We start from the raw sequence: 22,157 nt of genomic DNA, 5'->3' as shown, positions 1-22,157 counted from the left end.
TTTGAGACTTTTCATTTCCAAACAACAACAAAAAAAAAACAAACCTCGCTCTCAAATTAAACAAAGATCAGCGAGGGAAATTGCCCAGGAAGACATCTGCGTCTCATTTTTCCCCCGGAGTATATGATTAGGAAATTCATTTATGTCTAACGTATAATTCCTGCCCGTCTTTCAAGTGGGAACGTCCACACTGCGCCCTGCGTTCTACCCCTTTGGAAGATCGAATGGGGAAGTAAGGGGAAAAACAGCCCACGGTACGAAGTTAGAAACAAAGACTCTGTTGCCTGGCAGTGTTCTCTACGCTCAGACTTTTTTAATGATGTTGGTAGGATTTCACCCCACCATTTTTCTTGTGTAGGAGAAAGTGGATCTTAAGCAGCAACAGAGTAGTTTTTTTGTGCGGAACGATGGCTTAGTTCTGCTTTATTTTGATTTATTTATTGACCTCATTCTTCTGTGGTCTTGTGACCCATAATTAGATGTTTTTACTAGGTTAATTCGTTGTGACTGAGACATAAAGTCTTTGTTGACAGTGACTGAGGTAAAGGGTGTGTTCATCATATGACTTCCTAACAAATGACTGTTACTGTTGTGATAATCTGTTTGACTGTGGGTCTGTGGGTGCACTTTTCTATGAGTCCCTGTCTACTATAAGTGTCCCAATAAAATTCTTACCATAGGGTTGGGGAAAGGAGACAGAAACACCTAAAAGTGACTAAAGGGAGAAAATGAATTCATGTATTCCCTAATTAGGCATATGACAGTCAGCAGGGGATAGAGTTTTGCTAAACTTTTCAAAACAGGTTTAAAAAGACAACACCTCAATTGTTTTTGTTAAATATCAGGTCAGAAAAGGAGCATTTTTAATGTTTTTCCATGTGTGTTTTGTTCTGTCAGGAAATGGCTACGGGAACCACCGCAACTCTCCTGGCCTGCTAGTTTCCTCAGGTGGAATGAACAAGAACATGCAGGCAAAGTCCCCCCCACCCATGAACCTGGGCATGAACAACCGCAAACCCGACCTACGCGTGCTCATCCCCCCTGGGGCCAAGAACAACATGCCCTCCATTGTGAGTAATCTCTGCATCCTTCATTTGACATCCTTTCTCTCCTCATCTGCTTTCCCCATTGTATGTGATATGACCTGTATCTGGGTCTCTTATTGTTTATTTTCTTTTTCTTTCTCTCATTGCTGCTTTTATCTCTTCTTATCAGACTTGGGTTGATTGATTTATTGTTATGGGAACAGGGTTTCTGCAGAGAGCTAAAAAAAAAAGTCCTAAACAAGTTTTAAATCAGTTCAGGGCCTAAACTGTCTTAAATACATCCAGATTTTCTGAAAAAAAATCTTAAAATACCTTTAGAAATGTGTAAAATTTCTATATATGCTTGTGTTTTTATTGGCTCTTCCTTTGGTTTTTGTATTTTTCTTGTTTTTATTTATCTTTTTTATTTTATTATTTTATTTTATTTTATTTATTATTTTGCTTTTTGGCAGAAAATTACTGCTGTCGGTTTAGTTTGTTGAATTTGCTTTTAGTAAGTAAATAATTAATTTAACTTGTTTTTCATATGTCTTAATTTTAAATGAGTCTCTAAAGGAATTTACCTCCTAAAGTTTGCAGAAATCCTGTTCAAAACAATATCTTTACCTTTTTGACAAATCTTTTCAAAAACTTGGCCCAAGACTGATATTTTGTCAGATACCCACCATAGATTCCGCTGTGTCTCTGCGCGCCGGCACTTAAACTGTGTGATCTGGCAGTTTTGCCTCATCTCTTTTCAATCTGTTTTTAGTTTTAGTTAGTACAGGTTCACTAGCTTTTACGTATATGCTTTTTTTCCCAATTAGTTTTGGTTTCATTGGTTCAGTCCTCACTTAGTTACATCCCTATGAGCTCCCTTAATGTGCTCAATCATGTGCACTAATTTGAATGTATTACCCTCCCCTTTCAATGCCATCAGTCTGAGGATGTTGACCTGCTGTTGGTAAGTCAGATTGCCACTCAAATTTAGAAAACGAGACAACCTCAAAGTAGTCAAAACCGTTTTTTATTATAATAAACCACCTCTGTAGTTCAAGTGAGCACATTGTGCCTTAGTATACCAACAGCTGTACCTTTTATTGTGGGATATGTTTTTCTTTTCTCTGTTTAAGAAGAGCAACTCCTAACTTATAATGGCCAACTTTTTCCCCCTATTTCTGCTGATGACATATTGTGAGGGTGCATAGTGCCATCCAGTGGTGTGTTTAAGTAAAAACAACCCAACCACTTTACTGCCACAAGCCCAGCTGTATCTCCTCCTCCCTTCACTCTTCATGTGTTTCTTTTACCAGCTTCCAGAGGGTTAAAAACAACTTCCATACAGATTTTAAACCTCTAAATGTCCACACAAAAAACACCAGACACTTCCTTTTTTCATCAAACCTCTGTTGTTTTCTGCCTCTCCCTCCATGAAAGGCTTTCCCTTGCAGTTGGCACCATACGTTGCTATGGAAACCCATGGTGTTACTATAGCGACAGCAGCCCCTTGTAAAATAAAAAAAGAGAGGTAAATGATGGGGTTGGCAGAGTTCAACCGAGCCTCTTGTCAAATGATTAATTTCCCCTGAAGTTGGTACCACATCTGATCTCTCAGCGTCTGCTGGCATAGAGAAAGAAATTACACATGATAAAATGTTGGCTACTTTTTTTTTCTTTGTTTCCCACAGAAGTTCAGTTCATGCTCTCAAGCTTCTCTTGTGTCTTGTTTCTTTTTCCATTTCTGTCACAGAACCAGAGAATTAACAACTCGCAGTCTGCTCAGTCGCTGGCCACTCCTGTGGTTTCAGTAGCAACTCCCACTTTACCAGGACAAGGCATGGGCGGCTACCCATCTGCCATCTCTACCTCTTATGGTACCGGTAAGTACTTCACTGTGTTCCCTCTCCTCTTGTTTTTTTCAGTAACACTATCTAATAATGTTTATTTTACATTATTAATATTACTTAAGTTACTTTACACTTTAGTCAAATGACTCAAATTTAAAAACATAAACTTTATCATACATATATAAATCTCCTGAGAATGAACAACTCAGGAGTGTATATATGTATATACTGTATGTATGAGGTGTAATTTCTGTCCAGGGTTTAAATCAGGTGGATCTGGTGCTGAATCGGGTACAGTCGTACCATGATAATTAACGCAAGGCGGCGTGGGCATGTGTCAACTGCTGGAAAATCAAATCAGCATCTCTAAAACAGTTCTCAACAGATTGAAGCACAAAATCTTGGTAGATAGTTGCATTGACTTTGAACTCAATAAATCTCACTGAACCAAAAGCAGCATTTGACATCTCTATAAATCATTATTACTCGTGGAAACTTCCCCTTTGACCTCTAACATGTAGCAGTATGTGTCTCTTCACTTTTCATTCAGACTGCATTGCTGTGATTTTCCAAATAAAATGAAGAATTTTCTTGCATCTGAAAAGATTAACACTGAGCAACAGTCCAGCACTTCTTCTCTTTAGTAAAATGATTCTGACGACTTTGCTGTTGCCCATGTAATAGATACACCTGTGTCCACACTTTGTTAATCTCCCCCAAATTTGAAAGGACATTTCTTTAACACTGTATGCTGCTTGTGTGCCTTTTTCTGGCCATATTCCTTCTATTGTATGTCCTCTTCATATGCCTGGATACAGCACTATTTGAACAGCGAGCTTCATCAGTAATGACCGTTTATAGTTTACCTTCCATGTGGATGGCATAAGTGCCTGTTGTACAATTGTCAGTCAGTAAGATTATGCAGACATAACCTTTTAAAATAAAAAGGCATTTTTTTTGTTCCATCCATCCATTTTCTAACTCCCTGGTCCCTAGTGGGGATGGGAGGGCTGCTGCTGCTTATCTCCAGCTAACGTTCCTGGTGAGAGGCAGGGTTCACCCTGGACAGATCGCCAGTCTGTCGCAGGGCAACACAGAGACAGACAGGACAAACAACCATGCACACACACACTCACACCTAGGGAGAAATTAGAGAGAGAGTCCAATTTACCTAATAGTCATGTTTTTGGACTGTGGGAGGAAGCCGGAGTACCCGGAGAGAACCCACGCATTCACAAGGAGAATATGCAAACTGCATGCAGAAAGACCCCGGGCTGGGAATCGAACCCAGGACCTTCTTGCTGCAAAGCAACAGTGCTACCAACTGTGCCACTGTGTTAATTTTATGTAATATTATCATTTTCTGGGAAGCAAGTTTTCATAAGTTATGAGACACATTTATCAATATAACCAGAAATAATATTCTGAAATGTACCTATGTGCTTAATGTGCATGTGTATATGACATTTGATTCCTATTTTTAGAATTGCATAATAATAAAATATTTTACATTTTCAGAATTAAGTTACACTTTGAAGCTCTCCAAATGTTCAGTTGTAATATAACTTTTGAACAGCAGAGGGTGCTATAGCACTACTAATCGTCAGGGAATAGGCTTCACATTTTCTACCGGAGCTGCTCACTTTTTGCAACTTTAAGTTTTTGTGGTTTTCATCCTACTCTTTCTTTTCTCCCTCGTATGTTTGTGTACAGAGTATTCCCTGAACAGTGCAGACCTGTCCTCGTTGTCTGGCTTCAACAGTGGCAGCTCCCTGCACCTCGGCTCCATGAGTGGCTGGCAGCAACAGCATCTTCAGAACATGCAGCATTCAGCCCTCAGCCAGCTCGGGTGAGTGCAGGAAACTTACTGTTAAGGTGTTTGTGTTTTTGGGAAAATGCATGATAACGCATAGACAATTAACAGAGATTTTTGTTTGAGTTGCCACGCTAAGACTTCTTCACTGTTCTACATCTTCACTTGTTAGGTCAAACAATAAGTGACACCTCACTGTTTTCACATGTGTGCGCGCGGGAGTGCTGACTGCATGCTTGTGTGTACAGACTTGACTTTACAATCACCTTGTCTCTTGCTCTGTAACTCTGTAACCCCTTTGCCTTTCCTTTTTCCTTCCAACAGAAATTGCTCTAGCTCTCACTTATGTCAGGGTTCAAATCTATCCCTGCCCTCTGCTCAAAGCCTGCACATCAAGTCCGAACCTGTTTCTCCTCCTAGAGATCGCACCAGCAGCACACCAGGGGGCTACGGCGGCGGGGTGCCATCCAGTCAGAACCCCCAGTCCCGCCAGGACTCGGGACGCTCCCCTGTCGATAGCCTGAGCAGTTGTAGCAGCTCCCACGAGGGCAGTGACCGCGACGAGCACAGGAATGAGTTCCACTCGCCCCTAGGACTGGCCCGGGCTGCCCTGGATGAGCGAGAGAGCCCCTCCATCAAACGGGTGCGGTTGTCAGAGGGATGGGCGACATGATAGCTCTGCCGACACCCCTGGCTGTGCCCCAAGTTGCCCGGAGACCCTGACAATGCAGCATTTCGATGCCCCCAAAGTCAGCTCCCATTTCCTTGTCACGCACCACCCGACCCCACAGCCTCTCTCCTTTTATCTCTTTAAAGATGAAGGAAAGAAAAGGGACAACCCTTTTCAAAAAATGTTTTGTAATTTCTTTCTCTTTTTAATTATTATTATTTACTTATTTTTGTTAAATGTGTGCGTGCGTGTGTGTGTGCTTTACTTATTTACATTATATAAACCAGTGAGGGTGTTGTAATGGGATTTTGGGGGGGCGGGTGTTGGTTTGGATGGGGGATTTATGCTGGGGAACTATGCATAAAATGTATTGTGTGTGGATAAAAGAATCACATGCATATATATCTACACGTATTTATGTGTATCAGCATATAAAAAGAAGTAGTCAGGTACTCCGTCTCATAAAACAACGTACTTACAATTTGCCTCAGTGATGTATCATTAACTAGAAACAAAAAATGAATAATAAAAAAAAAAGATTAACATGAGAGTGAGTGTGTCCAGAGGGGAGGGAAAAAAACACCTTGCACTTGAGTTGGACAAAAAGTACATTTGTACAGTATCTGTTTCATTGCTTATACTCCTTCTCCGCAGTCCTCCCTTGCAAAAACGTGTTAACATTAGATGATGTCATGTTGCAGGTTCAACGTATTTATGTAAATAGTGGATTAACAGGTGGGGGGAGGGGTGTTGCAGGCAAGGGGTTAAAAAGTTGCCAGACATTTCAAGATTTATGAACTCAATAAATGAAAAAGCTATTATGCAACATTTGAAGGATTGTACAGGTAAACATGCAGGAACCCAATGCTAGGTGTTGATTTTTTTTTTTTTTTTTTTTTGGACTCTGGTTAGAGGACGGAGTGAGGACCACCCTTTGATCTAAGAGCTGCATTGGTGTAATCATGAAAACTCGGGTTCTAGTATTAACTTCTCAGTATTGATGAACAAAAAAAAAAAAAAAAAAGACGAAAAAAATGACAAAAAAACAACAATTGTACGATACACTTGCTTATATTTTCATATGAAAGGAATACAATGCAAAGCATTTTGTGGCTTTTTGTAGTTTCTATAAGCCAGAATGTGTTTTTGATAGCTTTGCTAATGAAAGAGGGATAGTTCACCCAGAGAAAGAGAGAGGGTTGGGGGGATGATTGGGCTTTCACGCCCTAAGCCATGAAAAACAGATTGAGATCCAATGCTTTGCTGAACTGTTTTATCTTTGTAGAGGTTTGTTTTTAAACGTGTATTTCTAATTATTATATATAATAATGGTAATATTAAGAATCTTTAAAAAAAATCTGTGAAATTAACATGCTTGTGTATAGCGTTCTAATATATGAATATATATAATAATTTTTTTTTGTTTGTTTCTTAGTGAAGTTTCTATGTGCAGTTGCACATGTTGTCTGGTTTTTGTTTCATTTGAACTCTGAACAGTGCTGTTGAAGGGGTTTGTATTTAGACTAACTTTAGAAACCAGCTGGATTTGTGCAACACAGAGGACATGGGGCCTGAATGCTGAATGCTGAAAAAAAAAAAAAATCACAAAAACAGTGTGCTTGTGGAAAATGTCAGAAGACTGAAACTGGAGATGAATAGAAATAAAAGGCTTGATGTATTCTGCTCATCTCACACAAAAATACATATGATGGGAAACTGGTTGCGTTTGTATAAATTTAGATGAATCATAGGGATTTAAAAATGATCTAATTTAATCCCAATAATCTCATAAAGCAGTGTTTTGACATTATATTGAAATCTCAGGTCTTCTCCAATCGTGTGTTCTAGATGTTTGACAAAGCTCACCCGAACTGGACTGTTTCCTTTCGAATCATATTTACCTAATGTAACTTTGCAAATGCATCATGATGAATTCCCATTGATCATCATTATCATTTATCAACCTCAGCTGATTCTTCTCCTTGCGGTCTCCGCTCATGTTCCAGTCTTCAAAATGCATTTCCACTTGAGGCCATTGACAGTTCAGCAAAAAGGAAGAAACTGATCATGCTGGTATGGGAAAAGCACAATTTGTTAATTTTAGATAAATAGTTGTTTTGGATTTTCTTTTTCTTCTTTTGATTTTAAACAATGAAACTAGCCACATATCTCTCTCTGCCTCCCACTCCCGTATCTGCTGTCACTTAAGTGTTATACTATTTCTGTGTGCATATTTCATGCAGGTTCACAATGTTGTTACTGTATACAGTCTGTGTAGTCAAATGGGGCAGAGCCTCTGTAACGGTGTTCTTTCTTTTATTTTTTAAAACTTCAATACAAAAAAAAACAAACAAAAAAAAATACAGTTGGAAAAATAAATAAATATGATGTTTCAGGCAGCATAAAGTGTGGAGAAACCAAAGCCAGTGGCATTTCTGTATTGTAAAATCAACTTTTATTTTCACATCCATTTTCTTTTTTGCAAGCATTGAAAAAAAGATAATAAAAGAATTTGCTCAAATGTACAATTGTTTTTTTCACATTTCAATCATAGTTAGTTGGGTGTAGCTTCAGGTTTTTTTGTTTTTTGGGGTTTTTTTTGTTAATCTGCTTGAACAGTTTCTCTGTTTGATCGCTCTTCTTTTCTTTCCTCTCTCTGTGTATTGCATTGCAAAAGGTTCATATTAGCAAAATAAAATTGGGTTTTTGCTCAGAATCAAGAAATTCATCCAGACCTGTCACTACTCCCTGCTCTAGTTTTAATAATTTTTACCAAAGACGGAGAAAATTTGTAGTGTTGCCTTTTTATTTGAACACGTCTGGTGTAAGTGTCGGTACCTCAAAATTGACCTAAGCAGTACCTCAGCTGATTTTTGATAAAGTAACCTGCAGTGCAAAGGGGAGACCATACACCTGTACAGCCATGTGTATTAACTTACAAATGCTAAATGTCCTGGCATTTACACAGGACTCTTTGTTGCTCCACTGTGTTTGTGGTTTATTTAAGTTGTGCTCAAAACGTAAAAAAAAAAAAGATTTTTTTAAAGTGTAATATGGTATAAAAAAATAAAAATAAAAAATACTTCAAAGTCAGTCTTTAGTATCAATGTAGCTTGTATAAACCTGAAAAAAATGGGAGAAAGTTGGGAAGTAATGTTTTTTGTTTTGTTTTTTTTGTTTTTTTTCTGGAACGCAAGAGAGCGGCTTTCAGCGGCATAAGCTGGCCTTTGTCGCCACTTGAGACTAAGATGGTTTTAAATTAAATCACATCTCTGTAACTCAAGGGACTTGTTTCAGCTGTATGTAGTAAAATAAAAAATAAAAAAAACGTGTGGGGATGGAGTCCAAGTCTCCTCTGCTTGAGGGAAAGGCTATTTGTATTTTGCAGAGATTTCAGTAAAGTTACTGGCTTTCCTAGTTATCCTGATGTGACTCAGTGTGATTTTATTGTGTTGGATTTGTTTCTATACATGCTTGTCTAAGCAGTTATTCGTCCCATTTAGAACAACACATCAATAAGACAGTATTCTCTGGGATTTTCTGAATAACAATGTCAACTGCTTAACACTCAACAACGGAAAGAGAGACTGCATTTCTTTTTATTTAAACATACATTAAACAATTTAATGAAAAACGTATATATTTTTTCTCACACTTATAATTACAGTGGTTATATATTTTATTAGTGAAAAAGGTATCTTGCAAATCAAAGAACAGACACGTGTTCTCCATCAGGTAGAAGAAACAGTACATGGAAAAAAGTGAACACAGTTTGTGTTGCTCAAACTGTTGCTCAAACCATGATTGGCTCATTGGATTCTAAATAAAAATAATGAAAATATTAAAGCATAAAAGATAACCGATTATACAGGGAAATATATGTCATCTCGATATTTGTTCCCATTGTTTTTTGCTCATGCAAATGATCAACACATAGCTGAAAATAAAGCAATCAATGAGGTTAGCTCATATGGGTTCTTATTGTGGATATCTATAATTTTCAAATTACTGTATTTCTCATTTGTGAGCTTAAAATAGAACAGGCATAATCCGGAGAGTTGCTTAATAATAATGTGAAAATGTTACCAAGACGTCCTTCAAGAAATAAAGTTTAAAAAAGAAAACCAAATGAAAATAAGATGCACTTGAGCCTTCAGCTCTCATTTTCTCTCAATTCCCTAAAATCTAGAATATAATAAATTTTAGGTGAACCTTTGTCATTAGGATGGTTAATATTAAATAGTGGTAAAACGTAAAATCCACACTTTATTTCAATATTCAGAATTAGTTTCATCACCACATGGAAACTCACAGAAGCTGGTAGAGCTCATTTGATCTTCAATATAGTCAGAAAACAGTATAGGTTAAAAAAAATGCCAATATTCACTTATACGTTTCTCCTATTTTCTTTTTTTTTTTTACTTTTTTTGACTTGTACAAATTAAGTAAATTCACAGGTTTCGCTGCGCTACGGCTTTATTGTGAAAAATCTGCCATTTTTGACGTCATTGGATGGCGCTTTTTGAGCTTACATTATAATAGGCCTAATAAAGAGAACTGTTCAAAACTGCTGTGATGACGATGAAAGAACGCACTAAAAAAGACAGTAAAAGACTTAATAAATCAACTAAAAAAATCATCAAAGTAGGGCCGTGTTAAGTCGATAGTCATCTTTTCGTAATAGGTAAATAAAAAAATAAAGGGCCTAGCTGAAAAATAGCTTCATTATGAAAAACCTGCAACGTTGACGTCACTTCATGGCGTATTTGTGATCTTACAATACATTTGGGCCAATCAGGACAACTGATTAGATTGATGGGATGACCTTACAGCTACGTCAGTGACAAGAAAAAGGGAAAACATGAAATATTAGAAATAAAGACATAAAACAGAACAAAGATATGTTAGACCCTGTCTCTATTTGTTCATCCCTTCATAAACAAGGGTTGAACAAATTCCGTCTACAAGGAAATACGCCACTTGCTTTAAACATTATCTAAGTCTTTTTTCATTCATTGCATATAAAGACAAAACGCAAAGTACAAAATCTATCAGTTTCTATTCATCCTATTTCATGTCAAGTAAACTAATAAATTGCAATTCATTGGAATTATCTCAGTTGTGTTATTAAATGCTCAGTGGTGCGCATAAACAGATTCATTTTCTCATGAATCTTGTTTTTTTTTTAAAGGGAAAGATAATAATACATAGCGCTATAGCGCTATGTATTATTATCTTTACAGTATACTTCGTGTGTTGATCGCTGGTGAATCCTTATCGGTTTCCATTGGTCACATTAAACCGCTGGAACGCTCTAAAAAATAACGTCGTGTCGCAATTTAGTTTGATTTTTCGAGTCTTTGCATAATAGTTCGAACTTCAAATCGAGCTACATAGTGCATGCAGCGCAGCAAAGATTTAGCTGGTGGCCTATTTGAGTTTCTATTAGACTGATGTAAGCAGCAAAAATGACAGACAGGAAAAAGAAAAAACATTCATTATTTATCTAAATAATCTAAACATGAACAAAAAGTAAGTCGCTAAAAATCCAATAAGCTAAATAGTACAATCACAACAAATATTACTGACAAAATGATTGCATTAATTAATTTCAAGTGCAGTTTTAATGGATAGTTTATTGTTCCACGTCATATTTGCATGTAAGTATGTAATGCAATGTAAAATGATCTCAACATTCTGAACAGCATTGAAATCCTCATGGTTATTCCAAATAATGATTTCTGAACTCTTCCTGGGTTAAAACATTAGTATTGTTCTTTCTAATTGAATATGAACGTTTTTCCTTCGCATTATTTGACGTCTGAAAGCAATGCATCTCTTTCGTTATTTTGACCATTTCTCATTTTCTGCAAATAAATACTACATTTTTTGCTTGGAATTTCGGAGGCACGTTGTCAGTAGTTTATAGAATAAACGAACAATGTTCATTTTACTCAAACACACATAAAAAGTAAAATCGGATAAAACGATCATTTTAAGTGGTTTCTTAATTTTTTAAGAAAAAAAATGCAGCTTTTATCAGAGCTGTATATAATTCGCTGCTGCAATTTAACGAAATCGAGTCATTCGTGGACCGGGTGGATTCGATTGAGTAGATCAGAGTCTATCAAAGACGAGCACTGACGCAAAGGAAAAAATATCAATCGACTATTAAGAGACTACGAAAATTAAAAATTAACTGTTACAAAGAACAAGACGCGCGCATCTAACAAAGTCCATCTCGATCCAAATCGCATTAATTTGCCCAACCTTCCGCCTACTTGCTTCATTGGTAGAGCAGAGTGAACTTTTTAAAGCTAAAAATCATGAACTAATTGGGGCTAAGACGACGAATGCACGAATGCATTAAATATTTCTTCTTTTTCTATCAACAGTCAGGATTATTCAAGCTGCACGAGTCGTGGAAGCTGGTAAACCACTACTCTTCCTCCACAGAGCGCATTCTCCAAGTTTACCACTAGATGTCACCATTCACCATTTAGTAATTTTCATCGACGCCGACCCTGTTTAATCCTCATGGTCGTCATCTTCATCGTCCAGAGGCGTTGCATGTTCCCAAGAACTTAAAAAAAAAAAAAAAGAAAAAAAAAAACTTTATGCGCTTCATACGGTAGACGTAAAAGCAAGACATGCTTAGAGAAGAAGCTGAGAGTGAAATATGAACAAGAGTCCCAGATAATTTGAAAGTCATTTGTAAGCATACTCTCCATTCTACTAATTAGTAGTAGTAGTAGTAATAATAATAATAATAATAATAATAATAATAATAATAATAATAATGTGATTTTTGGAATTGCTCATGGACTGTTATCCTAAAGGTGTGTGTGGTTTTGTGGTGGTAGGAGTGAAGGTTATTCGTGTACATTATTTCCTCCATCTCAGGTATTCTTCTCAAATATAGTCGGTTGACTGTATTTGAGTAGTTAGACTATTTTAGTACACCATTTATTTTAATGAAAAACAACATCCTGAGTCCTACGCTCTCCCCAGTGTCACAGATTACTCCGAAGGCTCATGTACTGAGACATTAAAAACCGCCTACAAATGTAAATGTGCGCACACGTACTATTCTCTTTTTCAATTATTATTTAAAAAGAAACCCTAAATAGACGTCAAATTATAGCGTCTGGTTTCTTTTTCTCAAACTCAGACGAGCATCTGTTAAAGCAGTGCGTCATTTTATCTTTTTTTGTTTTTTTTCAAATTCACTCTCTCATCTTTAAGGAATAATAACTCGGTTCGAACAATAGGTGTGTTAATAACTTTGCAACAAAATCGTTTTCGATGCGGATATTTGAATTTAGTTCCGTCTGCCTCTGTATGTCAGCACCTATTGCAGAGTTTGGAGGCTCACATCCTCATTTATTTCCTTTAAATGCAAGTTAGTGGTATCTTTTTAGATTTAGCGGGATAATAATGACTTGTTACAAAAAATAGTAAAGTTTTAATGACCTGAACTGCCTCTCATTATCAAGCCAATGCTAAACAACTGAATGAAATTGACATTGTTGCCTTTGTTCAGTTTTCTTACTTGAATATTTGTCACCATCATTACGCTTTTTTCTTCGACTTGTGTAGGCGATTCCAGAAAATTTGAAAGAAAAGAAAAAATACAACCCCTTCAGCCTTAATCTGAAGTTGGGATTATTTTAGCTTTAAAACAACAAATTCTCAATTTAAACTCCCATAAAGCGACATTCGAATCAGCTGCTCCTACAATATTTGAGAACAAGAAACAAGCTTTTATTTTTCTTTGCACATGTGGGGTTATCCAGATTCCTGTGGCTCTGGAGGTGTTTACGTGAGCCAGTCTGTCTGACCACTGGTGCTGAGCTTTTGAGCATTTGAAGAGCAAGGTTCAGTGAGGAAGGGGAGTAACCTACAGGGGGACTGCTTCTGCCTATGGCAGCAAGAGGAAAAGTTTACACTCCATCCATCAAAAGCGGCCTATATCAAGTTGATCTACGGTGTCGCTAAAAGCAGACAAGTCAGAGCTACAGAAGCGTCGGATTTTTGTTAACTGGAGGTAAGTTGGAGCGTTTTGTAAATTTAGACAAGACTGGAAACATGCAAAATGAGATACGATTGGGACAAGGAGGAAAAAAACTAAAGAGGGAAGAACATAAATATAGAAAAGTAAAAAAAAAAAAAAAAAAACCCAAAAATAACAATTATACTAAATGTTAAGATCACACACAATTATTATTTTGGATCTTTTCTCTCATAAAATGCCGCACTTGGATTTGCGCGCTCTTCCCCTGGCGTCCGTGTGCGCGTGCATGGCAACGCTTTAGACAGCCCGAGCAATTGGATCGTAAATGTCAACGCTGCGTCACTGCTGTTTTTTTTTTTTACAGTCTGACCACGGGACTTTTTGTGGGTTATTAGTTTTTGCACAGAGTGTGCAGTTTTCTGCGTCTGTCTAAAGAAAAGGCAGAGCTACCTCTGCTCCCCTTCTATTGTTTATCCAGCCACCGGGAAGCTCTTTGTTCATGCATGCTGCATATGCATCGTCAATTTGCACGGAGACGCTTTTTTTTAGATTGGAAGACCACACATCACTATTTGTACCATCTTTTTCAGGATAAATAACAAAAATAAGGTTAAAATTAAACTAATCGCCGCCACATTGCATACTATTGAATAGTCATATTCATGCAAAAGAGGTCAGCCATATATATATTTATATATATACAATGCAAATCTAAGCACTGAATATGCATCAATATGAAAAACAATACGCACACCAGAGCCAACGGCGTCGAGGAATTAAGATAGAATAGTCGGCGCGGATGGTCTCATTACGCATGGGCGTTTTTTCCACGCAGCAGCAGCAGCAGCAGTCTCCCGGTTCCATTTCTTCTTCTCTTCTTCATGCCTTCCTCTTTCCGTCCCGCTCGCTTTATATGCCTTCTTGTTGGAACAAAACAAACGCAGTGGTCGCTCTTTCAAAACGGCAGTCATTAAAAAACACACGCACGCTGTAGTGGGTGTACAAATTATCCTCCGACTGCGGCCGTGCTGCACTGGCAATGTAGTAAGGAGGGGGATTTGCATATTTTGATGGGCTAATTGCCTTGATGTATTTAAATATGGCTGCACGCAGCTGATATGCTCGTCTACGTCACTGAACGTGCCCTCGCAGTTTAACTAAAACGTGAATCCAGGCGGCGGATGCTAATGGATACGCCTGCAATTAGGCAAAGAAGAGGGGGGAGGGTGAAAATGAGACAATATTAGCTCTTTGTTTTGGTATTTATTATTATTATTATTATTATTATTATTATTATTATTATTATTATTATTATTATTATTATTAACATGGGTATTTTCCAGGATAAAATGTGAAAATTCAACAAATTCTTTTTTGCAAGGAAGCTCGGGAGAAGTTGTATTAGAAATAAAAAATAAAAGTAAACATGTTTTTCTATAAAGATAAACATCGACAGAAGGACAATCTATTGTACTGACCTCATTTGAACTTTTGTTGAGTGAAAATTGCTTTTAAAATGTCTACTCTTTCCTCAAACTGTGTGTATGAGTGTGTGTCCAATTTCTGGACTTTGGCTATCCTTCCCAGGACACTTGCAGTAGTGTGACTTCTGGTACACTTCAGTCAAAGTGTGTCTCTCCCAAAATTTTTTCTCTTCTTTTCTACTTTTGACTTTAGTCACAGACTTAGTTTTTTTTTTTTTTTTTTTTGGTATTGCACGTTGCAAAATTATTCCCCCATATTTTGTCTGCAAAACCGCAATAAATGCGTTCCGTTTGTCAAAGCGTGTTAGAGTAGCGCCCGCAGCAAATTCATTACCACCCCGACTGCGAGGCTCAGATCGCAACCTGGTCAGAGGGGGGCGGGGGGGAGAGGAAAGGGGAGTGGGGTCCGAACAATGCTCCCTCAGTTCGTGCGTGCAACAAAAGAACCGAGGGAACTTGTTTTGGATTTCAGAGCACGTCCTCTACTCACAGAGAAGGATGGACTTTACACCCACCCCTCCTCATCATCATCACCTTCATCATCACCACCCACCGCCCCCCTCTCTCCCCCCCCCCCTCTTCTCTCCTCATCCGAACCCCATTATCAACAGGGGGTGGTGGTGGTGGGATTGGTAAGGGGGTGAGAGAGAACAAGACAAAAAAAAAAAAAAACTTGCACACTCTCTGAGAGCTCAACTGTGCATGCACTTTTCTATTTGCTGCTTTATGGGAAAGTTGTCTCTCCCTCTCCTCATCCCTCCCCTCTTTTTTTCCCCTGCCGGTCTCTGCGTCTGTCATGTGCCTGGGATGTGCTCATGCTTTTGGCACAGAGCGGCCGTTGCGCGCCGCCTAATGCGGGTTACAAAGTGGCAGCACCAGTTTTAAAGTCTCCCCCCCCTCTTAAGCAACCAACAAACCGACCAACTACCCACCAACCCGGCATGTTTAAACGCCTGGGATTTTTAGTTACTCCCCCCGCCCCCCTCCCACCTCCAAGAGGAACATTTACCTACACATCATACCACGATACACACGGACGTCGTTGTTCTTCTGCTTCTGCCGCCTTGGACACTTTCTGATTCCCTGGCAGTCATCTGGCTGGACCGTGAGAAAGTAAGTTCAACTTTTAGTGGCTGGTTTGAGGGATGCGCTTGCACTCTGGTGCGCAAAAAGTTAAAACGTACAAGAATGTATGCACAGGTAACTCATATTGTCTTAGAGCTTAATGCGGGGAAGTTGTTCGTGCCTAAGTTAATTCCGATGTTTTAGATCGCTTTCATCTCCCTACACCGTTTGAAGTTAACATATAAGACGGGGAAGATTTGTTCTATAATTGAAATCGTGTATTTAAGTTAGGCTATAATTGTCACATGGCACTTTATTGCAGAATGCGCTGTGCAGTCTGCCAAGTTTGCATATGAGTTATCGTGGAGGCTTGAGCTAAAATGGGATTATTATTATTTGCGTTCGCAACAGTTGGATAAAAATAAGTCACACTATTATAAGTTTTTTTTTAAAAAAACGCCTCTTTTAAATAGAAAACGCGCTGTTTGTTGCTCAAGTTAAGGCTGACTAAATATAATTTGAGATACGTGATCAGTACATTGCTTGAGTCCAATACGGACTGATTTAAATGCAAAAGCAAAGCAAATCTGTAATGACTCTTGTTTATGAAACGAGCTCCGGTGCCGCGCTGAAACAATAATAATAATAAAAAAAAGAACCCACTACTGTCTGCATGTAACGTCACCAAAATTGTCATGCGGTCTCTTAAAAACAAAGCCCTCACACTAACTACAGCTCCGCTACGTTGTTACTGCGCTTAATACCAAAAAAAATATCCATTTGACAGATGGCATCCATTATGGAATTTCTCAGTTTCAATTCAGTGCATGTTGGAGGGATCAGCAGGTTGTGCGTAGAATCGACTGTGCTGTAATTAAATCACGGCCTCTGAGTGGGAAGGCCCGGCCTAAAGCTTCTTGCATTCTAATCAGGTGATCATTGAAAAGTTAGTCAGGCTGATCCGGAGCTGGCCTCACACACGTTGCCATCAATAATCAGGTCAAAATGCTTGTGCTGGATATAAAAACAGCTGAAAACAAAGAAATTAAGAAGGCAAATGAGTGATAAAGAGTTTTATTCCAAGTATATATTTTGATACAATATGTAAATTTTTTTGACTTTTTATTTTATATTTTTTTTATTTTTACTGCGGAGACAGTGTGCTTAGAGTTACTGGATGTGATGGTTGTGACTGAAAACATGCGCACAGGAATCCCTGATTGAAATGCAGAGTCGGGGCCATACGAGAAGAAAAACTTAGGGGTCAGGTCTAAAATTACAGCAACACAGGTGGAGGTTACACAAATCCAAACTTTTTAAAGCTTTAATCATTCCACTCACTCAGACAAACCGAGTCAATCACTGCCTGAGACTCCTTCCCCCCCCCCCACCTCTGTACTGTGTGCGTGTGTGGAGTGTAAGGGGGGGGGGGGGGGGGCGGGAGCGGGTTTTATCGTCCGAACAGAATCAGAAGTTGTACACAAGCCAGCGCAGGGTACTGTGGAGCTACATTCTCCTCCTGCGCATGAGCCATCGCGCGTCCCGCTACATTGTTGATGGCTAACTCACACTTACAAAGATCTTATATTTGAGTTGTCATCCACTTGCATTTTCTCTAAGGAAAAGTGGAGGGGGGTTAACATCCGAGAGTGCAGGGAGGTGGTGGGTGGGGTGGGGGGGGTGGGGGGTGGGGGGGGGGTTCAGTTGGTGCGAGGCGACCAGAATATATGGTCTCTACCTTACCCATCGGATGCGACAGTCGCGAAAAAAACAAAAACAAAACAAAAAAACCAACAAGAGCCTCTTACGGATTTTCGACGCACAAATCGAGCAAGAGAGAGCGATTTAACTCCTACAGTTGCATCTGGAGAGAACAGGAGAGCAGCAATAAGCAGACGGAGATCATGCTACTGAGGATATTAAACCTGGTCTGTGCAGAGGAGGCAGCTCCGCGATGCTCGTCGCTGTCTTATTTCGCGTGTCATGCTTTATTTTCTGCTCTCATCTTCCATTAAAAGAGAGGGGGAAAAAGAAAGCTTCCGAATGGCTCCCGAGCTGCGGTTCATAAAATAGGAAAACAAGCATTTCCTTTGCTCTCCGTTTTCCTTCCCTGTGCTGCTGTGTGTGAGAAAGGAGGAGCGGCGGAGCTGCTCGCTGCATGCGCGGCGGACTCGCTCCACGCAGCGCGATCTGTGTAAATGGATGAGGAGATCGTGCATCTGAAAGGAGGGCGCATTTGCGAATTTTTTCGTGACATCACCGCAGTTCCACTCTCCCGGTCCGCGAGGCCTTTGACCTCCTCCGGGCTGGTCCATATTTTGGCCAGCCCTTTGCCCCCGATTTCTGTCAGTGGAAGGGGATTGTCCCCTATTTCAGCACACTACCACTTTCTTCCAATCCAGCCTGCTGAATGGACCGTCATCGCAGGTTTTCGATCCCCAAACAAACAGGACGCAAACGGAGAACTTGGCAGTCTTTTGCCAAAAAAAAAAAAGAAAGAAAAAAGAAGCAAACATAATCTCCTCAATCCGAAACATTTGCGTCCTAATTCCCTGTCGCTTATTGCGCTTTCCACGGGAAACCTGGATTTTTCTTCACCACCCGGCCTTGCAAGATCTTCTATTGCTGCTGCCACTACGACTTAATAGAGGCGAAAGAGCCTTTGTGGGATTGAGGCAATTTGCATTGCAAATTAGGGCCCCGTGTGCAAGGATGACTGCACTTTACCACCGATTTCCAAGGCCTACTTCAACCCAGTAATACTGGTTAATGTCAAGTGAATTTGACATTAACATTGGGAATATATAATCCTTTTTTCCCTTGAAGAATTATCACCTTTAACTCCTGAGTGTTAAACAATTCTGGTTGGCCATCTGCAGCTACAGTAAAAGGGAATATAAAGGATATGATATGACTGTATTTTGCCAAGAATACTTAAGTTGTAAAAATTGAAAACTTTGGAGCCCAGAAGGTGAAACATGGATTGTGGATTACTGTAGAAGACAGTGGAGTGGGTTGTTATCTTTGGTTATCTAGCTGTATGAGTGTTCTGCTCGTCATAAAGCTAGATAACCGAAAGTAAAAACTACTTCCAGACTCATCGAGGACATTTTGGACGGACGCACACTTTGATTTCCCCACGGACTAAAGCCTGCAAATATCACTTATGTCAACAGAAACTGGCTGTATTTTTGTCTCTGTTCTGTAATTTATGTTGTATTTTCTCCCACAGTGTGAATATATGTGTATTTGATAGGACTGTACGAAGAACATGCAGCTTTGACAGTCAGATTTTACAACTGCTCTCTTGTGCATTATGTCCAACTTTAAAATGCATACACACACACATACACGCGCACCTCCACACACACCCTGGTTCTTTTCAGGTCACATATTGCATGTTAATATTTATAGTCCTCTTGATTTTCATAATATTGCATGATTTATGTTATTTAAAATGCATGAGGTTTCTGCACAGGCCCACTGGGTGCATGGAAGAGTCACATTCTGGGGGCTACTGTAGAAATCCACGTGCACCCTCATTTCAACGTTCTGGGGTTTGGCCTGCAAACATCACCGGCATTCCAAATGGTAGTGATGATTAGGATGTATACAGACAGAGCTGACAAAAAATGGAGAGAAAGAGAGAAGGACGTAGGGACAGGGTTAGGGAAAGGAGGGAGGTAGAGAAGGAGGGGTAGTGAGGGGGGTATTGGGGAGAGGCTGGTGTGTGTGTGTGTGGGTGGGTGTTGGGTCGGGTCTGCTTAATTGATTCCGTTAACCGCAGTGCAGGAGATGTGAACGACTGGACGATCCCATTCCCACGCTCGGTGGGGCAAGTGGCAATGCCGTGCCCGGGCCCACTATGACAGACAGCGTCGTGAGGGCCTAGAGGGGCCTGGTGTGCGGTGTGTGGGTGGGTGGGGGGTATGGGAATATTGGTGGAAGAGGGGGAGCGACAGGGGTCATGAAAAGACGTCAAGTGCACCAGACTCATCTGCATCCCCAAAGAAAGGGGCGAGGTTTCCCAGCCTCAAGCTGACGCGGCGGTTCCAAACTCGCGAGCAGTAACGGTCTTGTCCGCGTTCCCATCTCGCCAGTTGAGTTGATAATGAGGATTCTGGGTCATTAGCTTAAAAAAAAACTATGCTTTTATATGAATGTGAATGTGACGTGGTGCAACTCTGTAATCCGGCGTGGCCCCCACTTGAGAATCAATGCAGACATTGTTATATATAGGACATTTGAACAAACGACAACTTACACCACTATGTCTGAAATTCAACATAAACTGCGTCCTAATTAAGTAAATGGAAATCTGAACAGAGAAGCATTAGATGTCACAGGTGAAACAGAGGTTGGCCAGATGGTGCCAACCTCACATTTGCTGAAAAGTTACTAAACCTGCTTTAGTCATAATTAACAAAGGGAGCATCATTTTTGGTGTTAGAAAAGCAGTGCTACAATAAACGTGTCTACACTAGCAGTTTTAGTTTGGGGATTCACTAAAATTGTGCTAATGTGGTAGATTGATAGGCTGCATCATGTGAATTACTTGAAAGGTTGTTTCCATTGTAGACCTTTTAGGAAAGGACCAGTTACTGGTATCAAGATGTTAAGAAATGTATGATTGGTCGAACCTCTAATATTTTGTCTTATACATTTAATACAGTAATATGATGCCAGAGAAAGTATCAAAACACTACAATCTTAGCATCAGATTACAGACAGAGCCAATTCTTACTACGGGCGTATTAATTTTATTTTTGTATTAGTGAAATTTTCAAACAAGAATTTTTAAAACATAAAGATAATTACACGAGACATGTGCTGTTTTAATTGGATTTTGAAGGAGTTAACTAACATGCAACTATTTGAAGGAAAAAAATCTAATAAAATAACAGCACTATTATTCTTAACCAACCCCCCCTCTAAGCTGGGCAGATGTACAAGTAGCAACTTTTTTTTCACATATCCCATGACTCCTTTGTTTTTTGTGTACTCCATAAAGTGAGTTAGATCCCCTATGGATGGATGGATGGATGGATGGATGGATGGATGGATGGATGGATGGATGGTTGTGCACTGAAACCTAAAAATCTTAAAGCCAATTCATGCTAAATTTACCTTCAAAACTTGTGAGCAGCAAATGAAACAATGGCTCTAGCCCAGGACTAAAATCATCTTAAATTCATCCCTTAGCACTTCCCCTCCCCAGCCTATTGCTGTGCACTGCTGGTGAGCTGGTTGAAAGAAGGCTAATTACATCAAAGACAAGATCAGCTGTGTGGAAATATGTCCTGGCAAACTGTATAAATAACATAGATATACAGTACCTATTATAGTCAGTAGTTTATGTCAGTACAGAAGCTGCCATTGTTTTGTTGTTTAAAATAAAAGCCATCATGTTACTATGGTTATCTTGATTTTGTGTTAAACCATTGTGTTGTAAATCAAGGTTCACATTCTGGAAAAACCTTGTACCGGCCCATGGCAAATATTACATGTTTCAAACACACTTTCTTATTTACTAAAGGAAGAATAAAAATTCATGTGTTTATTTTTATGCATTTCTTTATTTTTAAAAATAAAATTTAAACGTTAAAAGGCCAAGAGAAGCATGCCAACAAATTTGTAATTTTACAACAAAGTGTCCTTCCTGTATGCTGTGGCAAGAAGACCCAGAATGGCTAAATTCAGAACTGCCTTTGCTGAAAAAAACCCCCTATTACATAGAGACTTTCTCACACCATCAGACAAAACTGGTGTCTTTTGTTCCAAACCATGTCAGAAACGGCATACAGCAAATCTTGCCAGAAAGAAATCTGAGACCTCGATTTAGGCCAAGCACTGATGAATGAAACAAGTCTTATTATCCTTGGTTAAGTCGATTGAAGTTGTTTTCTTTCGTTATGAAAGAAAGCATTGTTTTAGGGCTGTTGAGGGGAGCACAGTGAATGTCAAAGAAGAAGGGAGGGAAGCAGTCTGTGACTCTTCCACCATCTAATCATTTTTTCCATTCTTTCCACTTTTAACCTTAGTATCAACAATGTTGTATTTATAATTGTTTTATTTACTGTAAAAGATAAATAAAAAGTTGAATGAAATTGTGCTTCTCTCAAGCAGAGAATCACTGAAGGGTCTCTGGCAGCTGAAACCAGGCCAGACTTTAGAAGGGGCTTACAGAGGCAGTGGCATTGGGGTCCTCAGATTTTGGGGAAGGGAGGACAATTTAATGG

General features: G+C 39.3%; 1 protein-coding gene and 2 long non-coding RNA genes across 12 annotated transcripts in view; 2 read left to right on the top strand and 1 right to left on the bottom strand.

Moving 5' to 3' along the window:
• mef2cb (myocyte enhancer factor 2cb) overlaps positions 1 to 7,876 on the top strand; it is an 82,854-nt gene extending 74,978 nt beyond the window's left edge. For 6 of the 9 annotated variants that reach the window (XM_028034898.1, XM_028034896.1, XM_028034895.1 and 3 more), the window contains 4 exons: positions 898 to 1,070; positions 2,776 to 2,905; positions 4,586 to 4,721; positions 5,010 to 7,876. In XM_028034898.1, the coding sequence (XP_027890699.1) occupies positions 898 to 1,070; positions 2,776 to 2,905; positions 4,586 to 4,721; positions 5,010 to 5,358 (788 nt within the window). In that variant the 3' untranslated portion in view covers positions 5,359 to 7,876. The remainder of the gene's footprint in view (positions 1 to 897; positions 1,071 to 2,775; positions 2,906 to 4,585; positions 4,722 to 5,009) is intronic. The other 3 variants (XM_028034900.1, XM_028034899.1, XM_028034902.1) reach the window with 1 other exon arrangement.
• LOC114155148 (uncharacterized) lies at positions 6,255 to 14,559 on the bottom strand. Its single transcript, XR_003597677.1, has 2 exons — positions 14,122 to 14,559; positions 6,255 to 11,938 (listed from the first exon to the last, which is right to left on the bottom strand). It is a non-coding gene; the product is annotated as an uncharacterized LOC114155148 (long non-coding RNA).
• A 955-nt stretch (positions 14,560 to 15,514) lies between these two features.
• The window catches only part of LOC114155147 (uncharacterized), a 41,229-nt gene continuing 34,586 nt past the window's right edge, over positions 15,515 to 22,157 (top strand). Inside the window, exons 1-2 of one of the 2 annotated variants that reach the window (XR_003597676.1) lie at positions 15,515 to 15,966; positions 19,984 to 19,991. This is a non-coding gene — a long non-coding RNA (uncharacterized LOC114155147). The remainder of the gene's footprint in view (positions 15,967 to 19,983; positions 19,992 to 22,157) is intronic. The other variant, XR_003597675.1, reaches the window with a different exon arrangement.

Source organism: Xiphophorus couchianus, chromosome 12, assembly GCF_001444195.1.
Source record: "Xiphophorus couchianus chromosome 12, X_couchianus-1.0, whole genome shotgun sequence".
NCBI classification, from domain to species: Eukaryota; Metazoa; Chordata; class Actinopteri; order Cyprinodontiformes; family Poeciliidae; genus Xiphophorus; species Xiphophorus couchianus.
This window is presented reverse-complemented; position numbering and strand designations above follow the sequence as displayed.